Genomic DNA, 20,553 nt, shown 5'->3' with positions numbered 1-20,553 from the left:
AAAGTTACGCTGGAAAATTATTCTATTTGGGCAAAAATTAATCAGGTAATAGCCAACATTCCTGGAATTAAATATAATACTATAAAATGTGACATTTTATAGTCATGTAGTATCCTTGATTGCCGATATATTGGCCAGATAAAAACGATGCAGAACGAGGCAACGTGAGGTCAAGTGTCTGGTCTGGCTGCTTTATAGCATGGCTATTGATTATCCGAGATATTTCTCGTTTAAGAATGCGCGGAAGGGGTAAGAGGGAGAGCGGGGGGGTAAGAGCAGAAAAGATGAAGAGGGGGCAGAAGTTGCGGGAGGACGATCGAAACTTTGGTGTGGATCGAACTTCCGTACGCTGGAAACGGATCTGACTCCGACAGACAACAGTTTGAGCGAAATTCTCGTCGACTGCGAGAATGCGCGCGAGATAAATCTGTCATTCACACAATGGTAGTATGCAAAATCTAGACGGAGCACACTCGGTGCAATCACGGATTTAACCACGAGCGTCGCGATACGAGTTCTTTCGAGAACCACCGTCTGTGCGATTAGTGGCGTTTCCCGCCGCGTTTGTGCAACCCTCGAATGCGAATTCGACGCAAGCTTTTTCGATAAGGATGCCACGCGAAAGAGGAAAAACAAGATATGTCAATCGATTTGTCCCCACATAAAATATTGAAATAACATGAGAATTTTAAAACACGGTTTCTAGTTTTCAAATTTAATGAGTTCTTATTCTTAAATTGTTGTGTACTTCACGTCAGTGTACATGATATCAAGTGATCTGATATAATTCTTGGAAAATCTCTCATCTTCCTTGATAGAAGGAACTTGGGTAATATATGCATTAATGCTTGTCTAAGATGTGCACTAATTGGCTACGAGAAATTAAGGTCCGACACGAGATGGATTAGACTGTAAGGTTAATTAATGGAAGGTTGCAAACTGGAGGATTTAATCGAATAACCGAAATCTCATAATCGTATCGATTGCGTCGTGCTTTGAATAATATAACGTTATCTATATTCGGAGCTGGATCGACCGAAACGCGATTCAATGAGCCAGACTTTTTCAAGCGTGTTGATAAAACCTTCTACGACTTCTAGGTCTTTTCTTTTTTTTTTTTGTTATCTTCCATGGGGTTTCGTGCACATGGGTTACTTCAAGCTATAGAGGCCTTTCTTCATGCTTCAATAATATTGAAACACGAATATTCCGCGATCCGAATGCGATATTAGAAGTGTTTCAAAACAGAAATTTAGCCTTAAATAGTTTAAGCAAAATTCATGATCTCTAAATATATTGAATACCATCAAATATTTAGTGTAATTAATTTTTTTTTTATAAAGCCAGACAGTTCTCATTAATTCTTTTTGTTTAACATTTTGTTTTAAATGTTTAAAACTGTAGTTGCTGTGGTGCAATCATGTCGAAGTATAGATATTCTTAAAGTTTATATTCTTCTCTATCTTACGATATTCTTAAAGTTTTGAATAAAACATTTAAATAATGTTTTGGTTTAATTTCGAGCAAAAATACATGGCACGTATTTACGACTTTCTGCAATTTAAATGCGATCACGCGATCGATAGGCGATTCACGTACGACGCACTGGTGTCGACACTCGAAACAGGCCATCAACAAAACCGATCAAAGATCTTGCAAAATTGATCCGTGTGCCTTCGACGGGTACATTAGAAAGCCAGAAAAATGAAATACGGAACGTTATTCATCATTCGCGATTATTATTAACGTGTAAATTCACTGAATGTGACGTAGCGTCCGGCGGGAGAAACTCATGCAATGAATCACGAGATCTCGCGTTCGTTCCGTCAATTTTCGAAAGATATATCGCCGCGAAATAAATGAGGCTTGCGGTACTCCGCGAAAACTGCGCGTACCTGGTATGGGCGCGTTGAGGAAGGCCTGATTGCCCGCCACGAGGAACGAGACGATAACGAAGAGGCACCACGCGAGAACGATCATCCTGGATCAAGGAGTGACGATCGGCGCCGATACGCTCCGTTCGATCCGTGCCACAACGTTGACGTTCACGCGTGCTCCGCGGTTGTACTCGCGGGCGTGAGCGTGACGTTTATTTATTGCATACACGCGAGAAAAGGGAAAGAAAAAGAAAGAAGGAAAGAAAGAAAGGAAGAAAAGGGACAACGCGGTTTCTCGTTGAAAAGGTGAAACACGAACACGCTTTTCCACTTCTTTCTTCCGTGCACTCCGGCGAGACACGCCGCGCGGACGATTCGGCTTCGCCGACTTCTCCGACCGGTTAGCCAGCAGTGAACTGCTCGTGTTCCTGCCTCGGGTATCGTAATATACATAAAGTCGCCAGATAAGCCACGGCTGACACCCCACCACGGACGCGCCTCGTCGTGGGACGGCCCGTTCCTGCTCGCTCTCTGGTGCGCGCCGCTAAAGAGAGCTTGAAATCCTCGCCTCTCGACGTGAAACACTACGTGGTCCCGCTCGCCTCTCCCGCCGTCCCCCCCCCCTCTTCGAGAGGTGTCACGATGCTTGTAATTCTTCATTGTGAGTGTATAATTCTTCATGCCGTGATTACAATTAACGTTTCTCACACCCGCGATTAATGAGCTCTGATTAACGGTGTGCCGCGGCGTTTGTCTATATCTAAGTTCACAATGTAATTTGAAGTATTATATACAATTAATGAATATTGTGTGTTCTCTGACTTATAATCAGTTTCCATGATCGTTAATTGATATCTTTCGTACATCTAGATTCTGTAAGTACATACGGTGTTTTTCTTCTTTTTTTAAAAAGTCAAATGAGCAAAGTAAGGAGCGGTCTGCTGAAGGTCGCGTATAACTTCAAATATACCAATGGCGTAGAGATGTTCACCTGGCGGATCTCTCGTCGATAGCCAATGAGTAATAATTTGCAAGTTGATCGTAAAAAAAAAAAGACTAGCTCGATAATGACCGATTGATCGCAAAAAGTCACACACTTTTTCTCGGTCATGCTGTAGAAATATTAACATTGTTTGTCTCAGAGTGTTAAGGTCGCTCAATAATTAATCGGTGAAACGGATCAAAGTCCCCCTTGTCATTGCAAACAATACGTGTTTGCTCCCACGCTCGTCGATTTCGCCAAACTGCTCGTCGGATCTTTAGAGGAACGCGCAGGCATGATTTGATCTTTTAAGGCATCGAATGTGCGAATCTGAAATCTCTGAGCTTACCGACGTTTTTGTAAGCCTTCTTTTCTTCGATACTTCGTATCGGTAATATTTCTTTACGGCATTTGAAAAAATTTGTCAGGGATAATTCACGAGTCAGATTTTCAGCTTACAGCATACGTACGTGCACGGAGTTCGCGCATGAAATGGCACGAGGGACAAGAGATATTTATTATTCTATAAAGTTACTAGAATTATGAATATTTTTTTTCTTTTTCTCCCTTCTGGAATTCAGAAAACCTTCTGGGTGCAGAAATAGTGGAAAGAGATATTCAGCAACTTACGCGATAATTATAATAACTTCTGCGAAAGTTTCGTAAATGTCGTTGCAGTACGAAAACAAATAAAAATTGCAAATTCTCACCAAGCCGAAGTCATTGGCAGTGATCTCTCGAGATCAGAGGTATTTCTGCTTCGGTGTAAATGGAAAAAAAAATGCGTGAGAAAGACAAGGGAAATAATGAAAGTACGTCGTAAGTCGTATAGTTTTCTCGATAAGATTTGACGCATGTTTTATCGATACGACGTAACGCGTTCGAGAGGTAATGATTAATGAGATTCATATGTTTCCACCGATAAAGCAATCATTCAATCATGAGAATCATACACAATGTTTCCGGTGATAAGAAAATCATGATAAAAAAATCACGCTGATGAAAAAGCTTTACTCTTTATAAAATGCTGCGTAAAACTCAATGAAAATCTTATTTTGTCTTTATGTTATGTTTTCTCAGAAGTAATCGCGATAATGCTGATGTTATAAGCTGAATGTACTATCGTGTCATCCAGCAGATGCAACGCTGTAATGAAAAAAAAAAATATACATATATAAAAATTTAATTTTTATCACTTTTGAAACTCCTCGTCAGTAATCACGCTAATCCAAACACGAACGGTCGTGATCGACTAAAAATATCAATATGTAATATTGATGAATTGATACATGTGGTGTTCTTCGGTGTCATCGTCCATCCTGACGATAAGGTCAGCAAACAATTTTTTTTCTGCCGCGACGGCCTTAAAAATCGAAGTAATGGACCTTGATATGCGATATCTTTAACACGATCTTATTACTCCAGAATTACTCTTACAGTATTCAACGTGAGATCGCCATTCCGATACAAAATTTGAGATACACAAGAGTTTAATTACTTCTATATGATGTTAATATATTTTTACATCTTTCTCTCTTTCTCTTTTCTTAAACTTCTTTATTTTTATATCTTGTTTTGTCCGATTTATTTGTGTTTTTTGAAAAGTTGATTATAACTTCGATGCCATTGTCTTTGAAGATACGCATCGATTGGAAACGCTAACGCGTTTTTCATCAAATAGACCTTGACGATAACACACATCTTCATTGCTGCGGCTCTTATGTCACTGTTGTGTTACTTGTTGTGATGTCATCGTTGATCTAATGCCACGGCCAATGTGACCCGTCGAGAACGTGTTGCAAGAAGGATTGATAGGACCTTCACATTTTTAAATGCGGAAGAATTGCATATTCGAAGTTCAGACTCTCTGTATTTCCGCAGATGTCAGAAAGCATCGCGCAAACGAAAAGAACACAGACGTTACAAGCTTTTCAACTAACGGCAGACGCGTCCTTATTTGTTGTCGAAAACAAATATGAGAAACGTAGCGCGGGAAATACGTATTGTATCAAGAATTATACGATTAAATGGTTGAATAAGTATTCATGTTATAGTCGCCATTTCGGTCTTTTTTTTTAACTTTAACAAATGATCAGATCTATATATTATTTTCATGTAATTACATTTAATTGTAAATCCTCAATCATGTCACGTTTATACATAAAGATATTCACAATTACGATAATCATTAAGGAGGTTCACGTTTAATTCACATCTAATAGACTTCGTTGCTAGACGAATTGTTTTTATCTCCGTTCAGAAATCTTTTTTAGTTTCTTTTCTATAGTTTCAAGATATTCATGTTTCAGTAACTTTTCTTCAATTAATTTTAAAGATAATTGTAAGAATGTAAACACGCACTTGTAATATTTTACTATATATAAAGAAAATTTCAAATTACTCGCAAAACTTTTTATCGAGTGAAGTATTTCGTCCTGCACAAGTTTGTTCGTACAGGGAAAAGGTCATCGTTCTTCTTTAACTCTAAAAGTCGACTCTTGAATTGATTAATTATAATCAGCTATAATAGCATTAATTTGAATATCGAGGTAAATCCGAAACTCGGCAGTCAGTTATGCCGAGATTTCGTCAAAGCAAGTTCTATATATAGAAAAAAAAGGTGATTACTGTTTCAATGAGCGACGAAGATGGAAATTAGGTCACCGAACGAATTACGAAATAATCGACTCTCTAAGTTGTGTTATTTATCGCGACATGTGGAACTTTGATCCGACAGGGCGTTTGAATTTTCATTTGAATTTTCGTTTCTCCGAGTCGCGCGTTTAGTCGTCCACAAATGCAAATAGTCACCGCACACCCGGCAAATCACTGCCGCTGAATTAGCATAATCCTCTCGTCTACGTGTACGTACAGTTGCGCCTGTACGCGCTAATTCCTAGCCAAGTATTTCCGTTACAAATAAAGCCGGGACTTAACGTTTCGTACACCTTATCATAACACCAGAAACGCACATTTATCCGGCTAATGTAAGCCCCCTGCGCATAATATACAGTAAACAACGCATTCTTGTATGTAATAATAATTCATGGAATTGCGTGTACACAACGTATGCGTCAGGCAAACGCATTGTCTATGCGATTCCACGTGCATCAGTATTTTCAGTTTATGGTACGTAGCTACTTGTTGCTATTCTCAGCAGGCGACGAATGGATCGACTATATTATTGCTTACGCATGCGGCACGAGGCATGCATCACTAAATTGATTCTCCTGAGCTTTATGGACTTGTTGACGAGAAGAAATCCGCGCTAAACTTGCGACCGTTTTGTCTAACGGAATAAATAAGATCGACTGTTAAAAAAAAGAAACCGTTTCCCTTTCCGACAACGAGAATCCCCGCTTCCGGTATTCTCAGAACAAATAAGTGAACGATCGAATAATGGAATACTTCGTTTTATCATGCTGCCGCATTAAGGAGGAAAGATTTACGGGTATTCTTTAAGTTTTTAACTGTCCGAGATACCAACACCGGAAAATACGTCAGAGTCGCGTAGCGGCTCGCAATCGGAGTATCTCTCTGTCTCTCTTGGCGATTCTTTTTTTTTCTCTCCTTCATCCTTTCATAATTCTTCCCTTCTTCACGCGACATTACGCGAGTGTCACGCGTCGAGGCTAACTTATGCGATACTTGACACAGAGCTACTGGCGGTAACGAGCCACCTAGAACGAGACTAACAAGCATCTCACATTTCTATGATATATCCCATGGTGTTAAGATAGCGAGCGATACGTCCGCGATGACTCATTACGGTTTTTGGGGATTTCAATCCGCTGCGATGGAGCGGGAGGGAGGGGGGAGGGAATTTGGATTTCGGACAGCGCGAAAAGCAGAGCTTCTCATCGTTATCTCGGTTATTAAAATTATTAGATGTAATTCGCAGCGTCGATGTAAAAAGAAAAGAGAAAGCACCGATGCGACGTATCTGAAGTCGCTCGAAGAAAGTTGCTGTTTTGTAATAAGAATAAGAGGCGTCTGTCTGAAATTGTCGACGTCTAGTTGTCATTTTCTTTCTAGGATAACATGATGACAATTGACAATTGTCAGACTTTTTGTAAGTTTTTTAATTAGTTATAGCATTTCATAAAGTTTGATTAACCCGGTAACCAGACTCTTAGGCGTATCGTCAGACTAACGATGTATACGTGTGGATTATATAAGAATTAATCGGTAAACATACGTCAAAACGCAATTAAGTTCTTATTATATGTTTTTTTTCTTTTTCTCAGCATTTTGTATCCTGTTGATTTACAAATGCAAAACGAAAATGTATATACGTAAACAGGAGGTTTAAGCGAAAGATGTATTATAGAATTATAGTAATTGATGTCCGAATGCCTGTTGTCGGAATTTATTGTTGTACGCCTCTCGCGTTACACGGATTATTCGATATAATCAGGCGCGGTTAGAAAAATATTTTTACTGTAAATGGCATTGTATCTGCTTTGTTTTTTCTTTTCACGGAGATGATGCGTCTGATTGACAGATGACAGAAATGAGTTTTGTAACGTAGCTCGCTGTCACTCTTGTATATGTCTCGATTTTCTTAACTAAACTTCAGCGATACATGAATGGAAATTTAATTTGAATATATCACGTTAAGGCTTCTCGTCAGGCTTAGTTTCGCGGCTTTCTTGTCGCGCATCGGACTTACGCTCGTTGGACCGCGGCGTTTCAGCTCTGCATCTACTGTTGTCTTATGCTAATCTGAACACCTGACATTTTCGCATTACGCAATGCTCGTGCACGATATCTAAATTCTCTCTCTCTCTCTTGCGCGCGATGTACCGCATATTATCCTGTCGTCATCCGATCATCAAATACGCGCCTGTCAAATATGCACCAGTTAAATATGCCAGGCAGTTATATAGCACACTGATATCGTGATACTCTCTGCTGCAGAAGCTTTTGGAGGTTTAGACATGGAGAATGTTATTACTTTCGTATATCCGAGAATGCGAATTTTATGATTTTTATTTTTCTTATTGTTCGATCATTATTGATATCGCGGTATATTTGCAATACTCCCATATCGTTCAATCGCTCCCGTCTTAATGGCAAAATGTCGCAAATATCTTGTATGTACGATAAAATGATACGCACATACTTTTTTTCTTCGTGTAGTATTTGCAACTCTATCGCCGTGTGATGTTTACGGAATCGATATGAGCTAACGTCGCAATGAGAGGATTTTAATTATGAAGACGCGCATATTCACATATCCTCGGGTGTTACGCGCCTTCAAAATAAAGACAAGCGTATTTTTCTATCTTGTTGATGTTGTCGTAAGAATGTCATTAATTTTCGCGAAATTGCGCGTTCTACGTACGTTATCTTACCGCACAAAAAGATAATTGACCGCGTGTCTCATGGCGGGCGCAATTAACAAAATTCGTTACTGAACTTTTTTCATGCGGCGAAGACCGCGATCCTGCGTGTATCCTTCGATTTATGTGACTAACAAACAAAACACATGTCGAAATACTCGGTACAAAATCTGCTTCGTTGAGCGACTCATTAGTCGTTCTGTAATTCAATTTTGAACTGTAATCGCATATTCTCTAATGATGATCATCAACGTGTTATCAAATGTTATATATATTATGTAATTATGTTAGTGGAGGATGTAATGTTTAATTATTTGACATTCTCAATTTGGATTTTATTTCTTAGCAAAATTAGATTGGAATTATCGGTTTTGTCAGTTTGCTATGATTAGTTCACACGACGATTATTAATAACGAGAGGATATCAATGAGACATTTTTTAGCGCAATCTAAAAAATCAGACTAGATTACATTAAAGATCTGGTACAGAAAGAATTCAAATTAATGTTCAAGTTAATAATAGAAAGTAAGTGAAGGAGAACATTTAAAAATAATTTTACCGTGCTCGGATAGCATCGAAACATTCAGTTTAAAAATAATCGGATCTCAAAGTATACTTCGTGATATCGTATTTATGCTTCTCGTTCGATTTATCAGCGAGACATATTAAATTTGTCGTGATACCTACACAGATCATTTTGCATCAGCGCGATAAAAGCACCTTATCGGCACTTTCATCGCGGAATGGACGAGAAACATAAAAAATGCATTTACATTCACCATATTCAAACAATGGATTTTTTTGCAATAAAATATCGTTCACGTATTGTCATAACAACAGTGAATATCAGTTTATGTTTATTTAAGGCATTTCATTAAGACTTTATCTAAGCATTCGCAACATATTCGATTATATTTTCAATTTAAACTATAATAGTTGCTAAATTTGTGCTGCTTTCAATGTAGATTTAATTTAATTTTCGGATATATCTGAAATTTAATATTTGTATTATATTAATAATTTAATAATTTGCGAAAAGCAGAAAGACATCAAATAAATCTTTGATTAAATTTATAATTATTAAATAAGAAAAAATAAATATTTTTTTATCACACAAATTGTTCCTCTATTTTCTCTTTTTAATATTCAAATATGATAAAGACAAACAGGAACCGCCCGGAAACTCCGAGCAAAAATTATTCGCGATAAGACTTTTCATATATCAACAATTGTTTTTTTCGTGTAATCTGATATATTCGCGATATTGTAAAGACCTTGCGATATCAATGTCCTTACCTTACCATGAACGCAATGTTTAATTATAGAAAGAAGATAATAAATGATTTTTATGTATTATATATCAAATATATTTTTAGCTAAATATAAAAAGTTAATTCTTTTTTTATTTATTTATTTATATGTCATTTAGTTTTATTATCTGTAATGAAATTAACTTTTTCTAACTATATAGGCTGTTTTATCGCTTAACATGGCAATTCTTTATTTTTTTGTTGCTTTGATGCGATCCGTCCGACGAAGTTTTTTGTCTTTTTTGGGTTACCTGCTTTTAAAATTGTGTACATATTTGCTTTCATTACTTGTACGATGATAAATTAATGCAATTTAAATATTTATAGTTGTCAGTTGGCACTCCAATATTGATCTGAGAATACGACGTGAGTATTCAACTGTGCGTCGTATCACATGTAACAGTCTCAACCTGGCGTTATAACAACCTTGATTCTACAGTGAACGTAGAATCTTCGGTTGAATAATATCTGGTAGTCGTTTAGGTCTGGCGACACGTTTTTCTGGGGACACATGTATTTTCTATTTTTATCTTTGCTTAACGTTGCTTGTGAATGATAAAACACACTTACGAAAGTAGACAGACGATAACAATTCACATAATATTAGGTTATAATATAAAAATTGTGTTTTAAGATTGTTTTAAGTTTTACTGTTTATTATATATTTTACTAATTATTATATACTAATTAATTTTTAATTTTTCAAAAGTGATATATTTACAGTTGATCAGGAATTGACTCTTCCGATCCTTTATTTATTTATTCTTTTATCGCTTAGTCTTGTTATCTATGATGAGATTTAGCAACTATTTTTAACTTATCTAGATTGTTTTATCGCTTTATATGATAATTCTTTTTTTTTTATTGCCATGACAATGTGCTGCGTTTGGTGAAGTGAGAATTTTATTAAATTATTTACGTTTTTTTAAATCCTTTTAAATGGTTTTTGAGATATAATTACCATTAATTAATTTATTAGTTCTATTATTTTTAATTAAAATTAGAAAATAAAAATAACAAAATGTTATTAAAAAGTTAATTATTTTAATAATTTATCTTTGATGCACAAAATAAAAGTTAGCAGGCATGGTTCAATTTCGTATATTTTGCAAAGAGTTAATGCAATATTTTCGTTTCACGATCTCTCGCAGATCGCGACACGACACGAAGATCGATCGATTGCAGAATATACTAATCATTTATCTCGAAAAATAAGAACGTGACACGTGCAGCAATCATTATGCCCGTTCTATGAATATTCGAATCGCAGAGTCGGCATCTTAGAAGTTGGCATCAATTTATTGACTCACTCGATAGGCGAGTAATCTACGATTCTCGAGATTACTCGGCACTGATTGGAAAATAATTGAATTATCCAACGAGTCATCCCGTTTGCGTCAAATTGCCACACGCTCGTGTACCGCCGTCACAAATTTTCCTTTTACGTACGTTGGTCATATCGTGCAGCCGCGAGGATATAAGGCTTGGTTCTACATAGCGCGCGTTAGCGTACGTGCGTTACATCGTAGCCATTTACGAGTGTTTATTCGCAAATTTATCACGTTAACTTCGTTCGGAGATCACACAGAGTGAAAAAATTCTCTTGACACCCTACACCATAAAGTATAGTGTTATACAGCACAAAATGTAATAAAGATACGTTAAAGCCGCGTAAATCGTCGTTATACGATCAAGAGTTGCAATCAGCAATAATTTCCTATTCTTCGTTGTCACAAATAAAAAGGAAAACACGTATTTTACGTCAATCGTTATAAATAAAATTAATAAAACGCCAATATCTGGAGAAATCTTATCCTGTAAAACATAAAATTTATAACAAAGATAAAATTTATCTTGCAAACTAAAGCTGTACTTTGATATACGTATTGATAAATGATTTAATCGCTTTTTATTATTTAGAAATTATATTGTCGTTACGAAGAACGATGATGATAATTCCAATTACTATTACGCGAGAATGCGTAATCATGATGTAACAAATGAGTACGACAGAGGCAAGATACATTGTGAAATTATCGTTTTTCGTGGAATACAATACTTTTATCGATTGCGGGCCACACCTGCCAAAAAAGCATTGGACTCTGTCGGATGACTCGCGAACAAGAAACCATTTTCCGATATGAAAGGGGGATTGAACCTGACGTATAGATTAGATAAAGCCAACACACATATATATAGAAATCTAATCGTAATATCGCACGCCCGGAGAAGTCGGTGATCCTCTTCTTCTTTATAGATCGTCACGTCTTGGATAAGAAAACGCGAAAGTAGGCCGAAAGGATTTCGCGATACCGCGGTCGCATATTTGTCTCCGTTGATTTTTATATGAGGATTCGCCTGACATTTACCGTTGCCGGGTCGTCATTCTGTCATTCGTGGATAAGGGAATCGGGTTAAATGTATAATTCAACTTTCTTTCCCGGGCGAGGTGATCGCATTGTTCGGAAATATCCACGTATGTCGCTATCTTGCAATTGAAGTTTGACATTTTGACATCAATTGTGGCTTTTATGTATTTTATTGAAGTATGTCCATTTATTCGTGATTTATCGTAGCCAAACGTGAAGAGAAAGAGAGAGAGAGAGAGGGGGGGGAAGAGAGAGAAAGTTGACAGTTGTAACATTTTGATAGATAATTAATGAAGAATAATTTTAAGAAATAATATTAAGAAGAATAATTTTGAAAATTGATTGGGTATTAAAGTTTAAGCATATACATAATAAAAACATTAAAAAAATTCATTTTCTAATAATGACAAAATATCCGTGCGAACACAAATATGATGAATGAAAAATTTCTAACGACTGCTTTTGCGTTTTGTGCCAAAATGTACAAGTGTGAAGACAATCTATAAGATCAACAACATTAGGAATTATTTTTTAATTTATTGAAAATCAAGAGATCTGTACGGACAAGGAATATATAAAATAAAAAGTTTCCAACGACTGCTACTATATTTTGTGCTATAATGCAAGCAGGATTTTTTAATTGTATTTAATAATTTTAAATAGCGTGCGCAATGTTATGTTTTAATATTTAAACATTAAGTTTATTCATTTCTATTCATCGAAACGAGATCTATAGGCAAGAACATTGAAAGTTCATTCTGCAAAAGAGTCGGCAATCGAGAGAATTATCGGAGCGGTACTGAGAGGCTAAGTGAAGAAACGCGAAGAAAACAAATCCGATAACCCTGGGTAGCCCTCCTCCTTCCGTCTTTTTTTCTCGTTTGACTCCGTAGACAATAATCACGGTAATTGCTGGATAATGACCGTCCTGGTTCACCATGGTCTACGCCGCGACTTTCACGTAGGCCCTCTCTCGTTCACGTGTTCTAACGACATGTATTGCGTGCGGTTTGAGATCTGTCTGAGGAAAAACGGCCGATTTCTCATATGAGCCAATCGCGTAATGACAGTAACATGATAATCGTGTAATTAATACGGGTAAGTTGAACGGGTCACGCCTTTACGTATATTTACACGCAGTCGGACCGGAGTTACTCACGACGTTCTAGATCGAACGAATTTCACGTATACCTCGACTCACGTACGCCGCGACTTTCGAGTAATTCTGCCGGAAACTGGGTCGCGCGCCGGGGGAAGCTATCGTGTTTTGACAATGAAGAGCCGCGTGAATAATCCTCTGACAGTGAGCGCGACGTCGAGCGTCGAGGATTTGGTGCGAAGCGCGTCTTGGCACATCGTTTCCCGGAAGGAGGTACGTCTGAATCAACAAAAGATTCGGAGATCCCGATAGATAGGGTGTAAATCTGACGCGGCATATTTTCTTTTACAATAGATAACGCCATTGATTATGATTGTTAAATGCAACGTAGAGGCACTGCCGTTTTCAGCGTATATAAACGTGGGAGAAATTTGTTTCATAACTGATACATGTTTTTTTATCGTTGTTCTTTCTGCAATAAAAAAAAAAAATACGTGCGGTCATCTAGTGGAACGTGTGTAAAAGCTTACCTGGAATGTTGCGGAAGTAGCCGGTACGACTGGTTAACTCTGCACTTGTCCGGTTACCGTTCGATGCTACAGCCAATAAAACCGCACGCATTTATTTCCTGTTCATCTCTCTATCGATAAACAATAAAGGACCAATTAAAGATTTCATTATAGTGTAGTTAACACACGCGCAATATTGATAAAATATATGTAGAATTTAATATAAGAACTTTACACGGAAAAGTAAAAAAGAAACATAGAATAATACACGAACAAAACTCTCTTTTAGCAATATTTTTAACATACTTGTAAAATTGTTGAGTAAATTATATGTGTACAACGAACGTAATCGAATAAAATGTGCATTCTATATTATTTTACTTTATTAGTTTATTGAAATATTTTAAATTTTTTCTGTATTTTATTTCAACATATTTCACGATAAAAATCATGCAAATAAATAATAAATGTCTAACGAAATTGTGCAAAAAAATATCAATTATTGTAATTTTTATTGACTCACACGTCGACGGGTATAAATGTTCATTTGTTGCCCATAAAAACATTACAGTAATCTCTTAGCCGTTACAAGAAAAGTATGTGGCTGTATTTACATTAGTTCAATTACAATGATTACACTTAGGAGTACGTGCTATTTACCTATATTACATATGTATATAGTCGTACCAGTACAATAAATCGCAAATTATCAAAAGGTCAAACACCACAATGGCAGTGGTCGTCGTAATTATTTCAGAGATGATTCGAAGCGCGATTGACAATCGTGGGTATAATATTTTTGTAGTCGAGGCTATATTAAAAACAAGGCAGTACGTAAACCGTAATCAACTTATACAAACTTCATCCATGGCGTATTTCTTTTTCCGTACAATCAACGATCCTGAATTCTGTAAGCCTTTTCGAATCATTATTTGAACGCATTTGTGGCACGAGGGATAAAGCTTCGTTAGGATTTCTCTATTTTGCCTTCGAAATAACGAGGCTCTTATTTTGCTTCCCTCAGAATTTTTCACTACAGTTTAACGAAGCGAGGATCAGCAGGATCCGAAATAGTTAGAACATTGGTTTTGTCTGATCAATTAGTCTACTCGGACGTGTTTCGCTCTTATTTACATTCGGTATATATCAGCGCGTGTACATACACACACGAGTCGTATAAAATGCAGAGAAATATAATCGTGCAGCATCATTGCGATAGCCGGATGTTATAAATTTCTTCTGCTGCCTAATTATGTTACTTTGATGCTTCGAATAATATCGCAGTTTAAATTGAAAAGCTCTAAATCGTTTTAGAGCTACATTTTTAAAAAACGTGGAGTACGCATTAGAAAGCTGTATAGAAGAAGTAGAATGTAAAATAGAGTTCTTAAAAATAGGGATGTAACGCAGTATAAAGATAAACTATTCGGTCATACATTTTTTGTGATTATCTTCTAAAGTTCACTGAAGAGGCGTCGAATTTGACTGCACGTTTTTGGCACGATAAGTGATTTAATTCGATTATCACGATACGATCGCACGCGATTATTTACAAAATTCGGACTGCCGGTCGGCTAATAAACTCCGTTTTTTTTTATTCTACACGGGAAAAACATTATATTACATCATCTTTGTTCACCATTTAACGGTGTTGGTCAAGCGATTAGACTGTCTCATAGTTCCTTTCTTCTTTTTTTACAAGTACATGTACAGTATTTACAGGAATTCGAAAGAAGGAATGTAACGTTGTAATCGCCCGTAAGACATAGTAGACGGATCGATAATAAGATACAAATTATTAATTACGTCGGGTTGCTGGGTTATTATCAATTACTTTATGAAGACAACTGTGTGAATACTTATTAGTAACATTTAAGTTTTACTACGTGCATTGCCATTGATATTATAAGAAATACCTTAGATATTATTAATCAAATTGTTAAGAGCTCTTTCCGTTTTTTTAATACTCGACACACTCAAGAATGTTTGGTATAAAATAAATTTATCAAAAATAAGAAAAAGTATAAACAAAGGATAATAAACATATCAACAGCTTAAAGCTATATAATATATAGCTAAGTATACATATATAAAATTTATCTCGGGTTTTTTCACTTGAGATGATATCTAATCTCGGATTTAAATCTTACAGATAAATTCGGATTTTTTATCATTTTCACCAGATTTTCTTATTTGAGATTAATCGGCAAAATTTTTACTTAATAAGTGAAATTAAAATAAATAATGAAACAAGGAAAAAAAACAAAAGCAGAAATGTAAACCAAATTTTTATTAAAAAGTTAAAAAAAAGTTTATAAAACTTATATGCAATCGTCATCGCACTGAAAGGCAAAACTGTGCAAGCGTTTATGAGAAATCACAAAGAATCGTGTACAGGGAGAAATCATAAATCTGTCAACTTGAATACGACGCAAGGTACGAAAAATTTTATATATACATAACGCCATTTTAGAAGTTAGTTTTTTTTTAAATAAAATGGATCTCGGATTGATCACAATTTTCGAAGGACGGCTGCAGCGTAGATCTCTTGCGAATGGTTAAAATGAAATTGCTTATCCAGATTACTGGCTCGATCTTGTGGCAACGATTAGATATACCTTATAAACCTAAGTAACTGATATTTAACGACGCGATGCGAAGCGGAGAAGCGCGATGATCGACATGCTTGATCCGCGACTTGGATAAATTTAACGGAGAACACGAAAAAGGCGAGGCAAGATCTCGCGGAGATATGTAAAACGGGCTAAAACGCACACTAACTTAACGCTCGACGCACTACAGTATATATATTCAAATCGAAACTGGTTTTAATTCGTGTCACGTGATCCGTATATTCTTTGGCGAGATTGCCTGTTGCGGTTGTCTCGATGAGAATATCGGATCAGGTTCAACAACTCGAGTTAATGGGGACGATGCACGGGCCGGGAATGGCGGGTTTAGCAAATTGTTTCGACGATTTTATACTAGTATGTATACGCTTGCCGCGCGTGCTTGCGAATGAAATGTAGAAATCGCGATACACTTCGCGTATGCGCTAACACATCGTTATCGCATATCGAGATGCATTTGTTTCTAAAAGAGTAAATCTTATTTTTCTAAGGAACGTTATCGCGATTCTTTTCTACATTTCAATCTTAGATAGATGCACACTGCAGGTCTGTATGTATGTACACGGTCGTCGTTAAAATATGTATACGCATCCGTCGCTCATGTCGTCGTCGTTGAACGCCACGAGAGACAGAGAAAAGGGAAAGGGGGGCGACATTAAAAACAATTATATATATATGTATATATAAGGAAAGTATTATTTCGAGAATATTCATCTTAAATAGCACAGCCTTTGCTAAACCCGCTTCCGCTTTCATATCGACGGCTCGTAAAAAAATTACAATTGTTGAGTTAACTTAAATCCTTTATACGACGAAACGAGTAACTAATTAACGGATCACAGCGCCGTGAATTCACGATAGGGTTTTTCGGATCAACAAATTCGCAAATTTTGTAAAATAACAACAGCGTCTTTCCTCCAAGTGTCTCGCTAATTGTATGCATTCGGCTATCCACTGCGACGCGATACACTGGAAATTTCGTAGAAACATCTTAAAAGAAAGATATCGTGAATGACGTATTTCGCATTCATGCTCGAACCACTTAGCAACAGGTTATATTCGTGCAATCGATTGGCACGTAGATCGACTATTTGAAAAAACGCATTTACGATTTGTGGTATTTAGGAAAGTATTTTCTCAAAACATAAATTAAAAAATTGAAACGTTAAATTAATTATAATTGTATTTTTTTCTTCATATTTAAAACAATCTCATTTTCAATTAATTGAGAATTCGTTTTAAATGAGACATTGTGTACAACTTGCATTCCGTTGTCACGAAAATTGGCAGTTACGGATTGTCGCAAGTCAGTTTTGGGCACGGGCCAGCCGCGTGAGAATTCCTTATCGTTCAACTAGTAAGCTTCGGGAAAGTATCCTTATCTTTTCTTATTCGCGGCAAAGAAATAAATTTTCGAAGATTCGAGGAAGCCTCGCGAAACATTTCCTCAGCTATACCCCCACAAACTTTTGCTCCGTTGTTGTTAAGTTCGAGCATAAATAAATACACAGAACCGTCGCGTATCCCAGCGCACAAGATTTATAAATATTAACAGCCCAAGTTAGCACGTTATGCCACCCGCGTCTACTCGCACAGTATAATGCACGTAAACCATATAATGCACGTACCCCGCATAATTTACTACGCGATATAAAATATGCGGTTCGCTGGTATTTACCATCAGACCCTTCAGCAGCACATGTCGAGGTCCTTCGATATTATCTTTCTCGTGAATTATTCCAAACCGATAAACACACCCGAACGATTATCGTAATTTATGGCTGTGTTTGTTTGCGCAAGCTGTCGTCATTTTTCCAGCCTGGAAAACAGGTAAATTCCGTCGCGCGTAAATTTCAACAGAAAAAAATCTTTTAAATTAATTCCTTATTAAATTTAATTACATTTTTAAAACATATAAATGTGAAATATGAGGAATTATTTGTTACGTCAAAATATGTAATTATGAATTATTTGCTTGTTTACGCTCGCGAGTCGTAGAGTCGAAGGATCGTTCTCGATGTGCTTCATGATATATGTATACGTGCGGTAGACACGGTGTATGACGGGCACCTGGCCCATCGATGGGGGGATGGAATGTATGCAATCAGGAGGAATCAATATGCCCGAGGTGGCACGGTGGATCCATTACTGTGTCGTTTTGACGACCGATTGGGAATAAGGGAGAATTATTGTATACTTGTTGTGTATGTTGTATGGCTGCCGTTCTCTATCACGGCGAGGAGTTGTTGCTGATTCACTTGTGCGGTGAAGTTGAACTTCTCTCGTTCACCGCGCCCCCACGACGACGTCACGTTGACCGATCTTATAATGGTCCTCGACATATTGTAGCTCGCGAATCCTAGACGAGAGAGCGGTTCGTTTGTCTTTTCCTATCTCGAAATGCGCGAAACGTATCGACTTTTCTCGTTTCCGGAGGGGAGGACGGGATTCCGCAGTCGACCGTGTCCTGCAACGGTCGACCGGTTTCGCGCGAGCCCGGAAGAAGCTGGTTGCATCTATCGTTTGGCTCCGTTGATGCGTTCATTTCTTGTGCATGTTTCGTACGAATGAGTTCCAATAGAAAATTGGAAAATAGAAAATTGGAAAATCGATAACAGCCGACGATAATTAACTTGCTGCAATCAGGACTAGGAATTAACGGCAGCGATAGGCTTGATTAATTAATTCTGGTTGACAATTTGCTTTTTAAACTGTGGTGGACTGACATAGAGGTGGTAAACGAAATTAACCGTGATTAGCGACGATAATCGATGTTGATGCAATCAGTCCTGAGGCGCCTCGAAGAGAGATCGAATTGCGAGCACCGGATGAGATTCCATTGTTTGCCCTAGGAGTATCGATTTTCCGTGGAATCGAGTCCGACGCTTTGAGTGTCACTTGTGATCGCTTGTTGACTCGTCGGTTTGAGAAGCCCGGATATACTAGAACGAATATATCCTACTCGAAAGTAACCATTTCATACAATGAAATGCCTTAGTCAAGCCAGTTGTATTCTTATTGCTCAAGGTGATTTTACTTAAAGTTTGTCATATATATATATATTGAAATTTAATGATTTGAAAGAAACATTAGCAAAGAAGTGTATTTTAGTAATATTAAATAACTGGAAACTGAAATTTTTGAATCATTTAAAAGTCTGGATTTCTTAATTCTTAGGAGAAATATTTTAGCGCGTTGATTCCTCGCGAAGAAGTAAATACGTTTTGCAGGCAGCAACGTCGAGATGAAACATCGAGACGTTCCGCTCCGATGATGAAGACAAACGTTACATCGGACATTTCGTGACGATATACTGCGATGCACTCGTCGAAAAAGCTTTTTGCTGAACGCTTGCGTCGCGACAACCAGCATCTTCCCGTCGACGTTGTTTGATAGCGAGAGAAATTGACTTTAATTAATAAAAATGTACATATGGCAAAATAAAGTTTTCTATGTCAATGTTGGGTGCTAGTTTGCCAAAAATTGAAAACCGAAAATTAAATATAATTAATCTAAATTTAAAGTTAATAAAATGTCAATTTTTACTTTTATGTAAACTGTTGATTCTCATTTCATTATATATATTAGCATGTAAAAATATATTTTTTTCTTTATCACTTTATGTAAAATAATGAAATTACAATTCCGCGTAAATGAATAACGTGCAAGATAACGTAATAGATATTTTTAAGAAATTGTTTAAATTAAAAAATTATACTTTTAAAGATTGCTCGGTCTCTGTATTTGCGATAAGAAATCTGCTCAAGGACGACGTTAATCAGTACGCGATGGATAAGAATAAACTTTGAAAACAATCAATTTCTCTCATTATTCGACTAATCGATTGGACGGGTACGGAAGGAGCAGGACGGGGTAGTCGCGCGCGATTGCGAATTTTCTCGGATATTTACAAGTCGAAGGATTCGAGCGGTGCGAAATACAGCGCTATCGGGCGGATCTGATTATCGTCGGAGAATATCGCAATCGGCATCGGCGTTGTGATGGTGAAAATCCTTCGAGGTGTCCGTCCTTTCTTCGTCCAGGAAAAGATCCAATCGGTCCGCTCGCTGGAGTTCCGAGTTCGCGTCGAGACCTTGTAATTCGATCAACGTAGCCGGTTAGCATCTATAAAGACAAGATGCTAAACTGCCGTGGGGGCACGCGATTGTCAATGCCACTTCGCCTTTTGCGCGAATATATCCGCTCGCAGATTCTGCGCGAAGCAGATCCCCAGAATCTGAAAACAGCGAGGACATCCTGTTTATTGCCGCGAAAAAACTGCAAATTGTTATAAAAGGAAACGCTTTCTTAGCATTTTCGCAGAATATTCGCGAATGTCTGAAACGTCGTTTTAATTGGTTATCCGATGCAATCTTTTAAAAGTAAAGATAATGTTTTTCTTACTGTCGTCAGACGGCTCTCAAGAATATT

The 20,553-nt window shown here is 37.1% G+C and overlaps 2 protein-coding genes across 4 annotated transcripts in view; one reads left to right on the top strand and one right to left on the bottom strand.

The window, feature by feature from the left end:
* Positions 1-20,553, top strand: part of LOC105837084 — a 150,657-nt gene that overhangs the window by 21,011 nt on the left and 109,093 nt on the right. The gene's annotated exons all lie outside the window — the stretch shown is intronic.
* Positions 13,986-20,553, bottom strand: part of LOC105837082 (tetraspanin-5) — a 112,586-nt gene continuing 106,018 nt past the window's right edge. For all 3 annotated transcript variants that reach the window (XM_012681564.3, XM_012681563.3, XM_012681562.3), the window contains one exon: positions 13,986-20,359. In XM_012681564.3, the coding sequence (XP_012537018.1) occupies positions 20,291-20,359 (69 nt within the window). In that variant the 3' untranslated portion in view covers positions 13,986-20,290. The remainder of the gene's footprint in view (positions 20,360-20,553) is intronic.

This window comes from Monomorium pharaonis, chromosome 5 (assembly GCF_013373865.1).
Source record: "Monomorium pharaonis isolate MP-MQ-018 chromosome 5, ASM1337386v2, whole genome shotgun sequence".
NCBI lineage: Eukaryota > Metazoa > Arthropoda > Insecta > Hymenoptera > Formicidae > Monomorium > Monomorium pharaonis.
The sequence above is the reverse complement of the archived record's forward strand: the minus strand, read 5'-3'. Positions and strand labels throughout refer to the sequence as shown.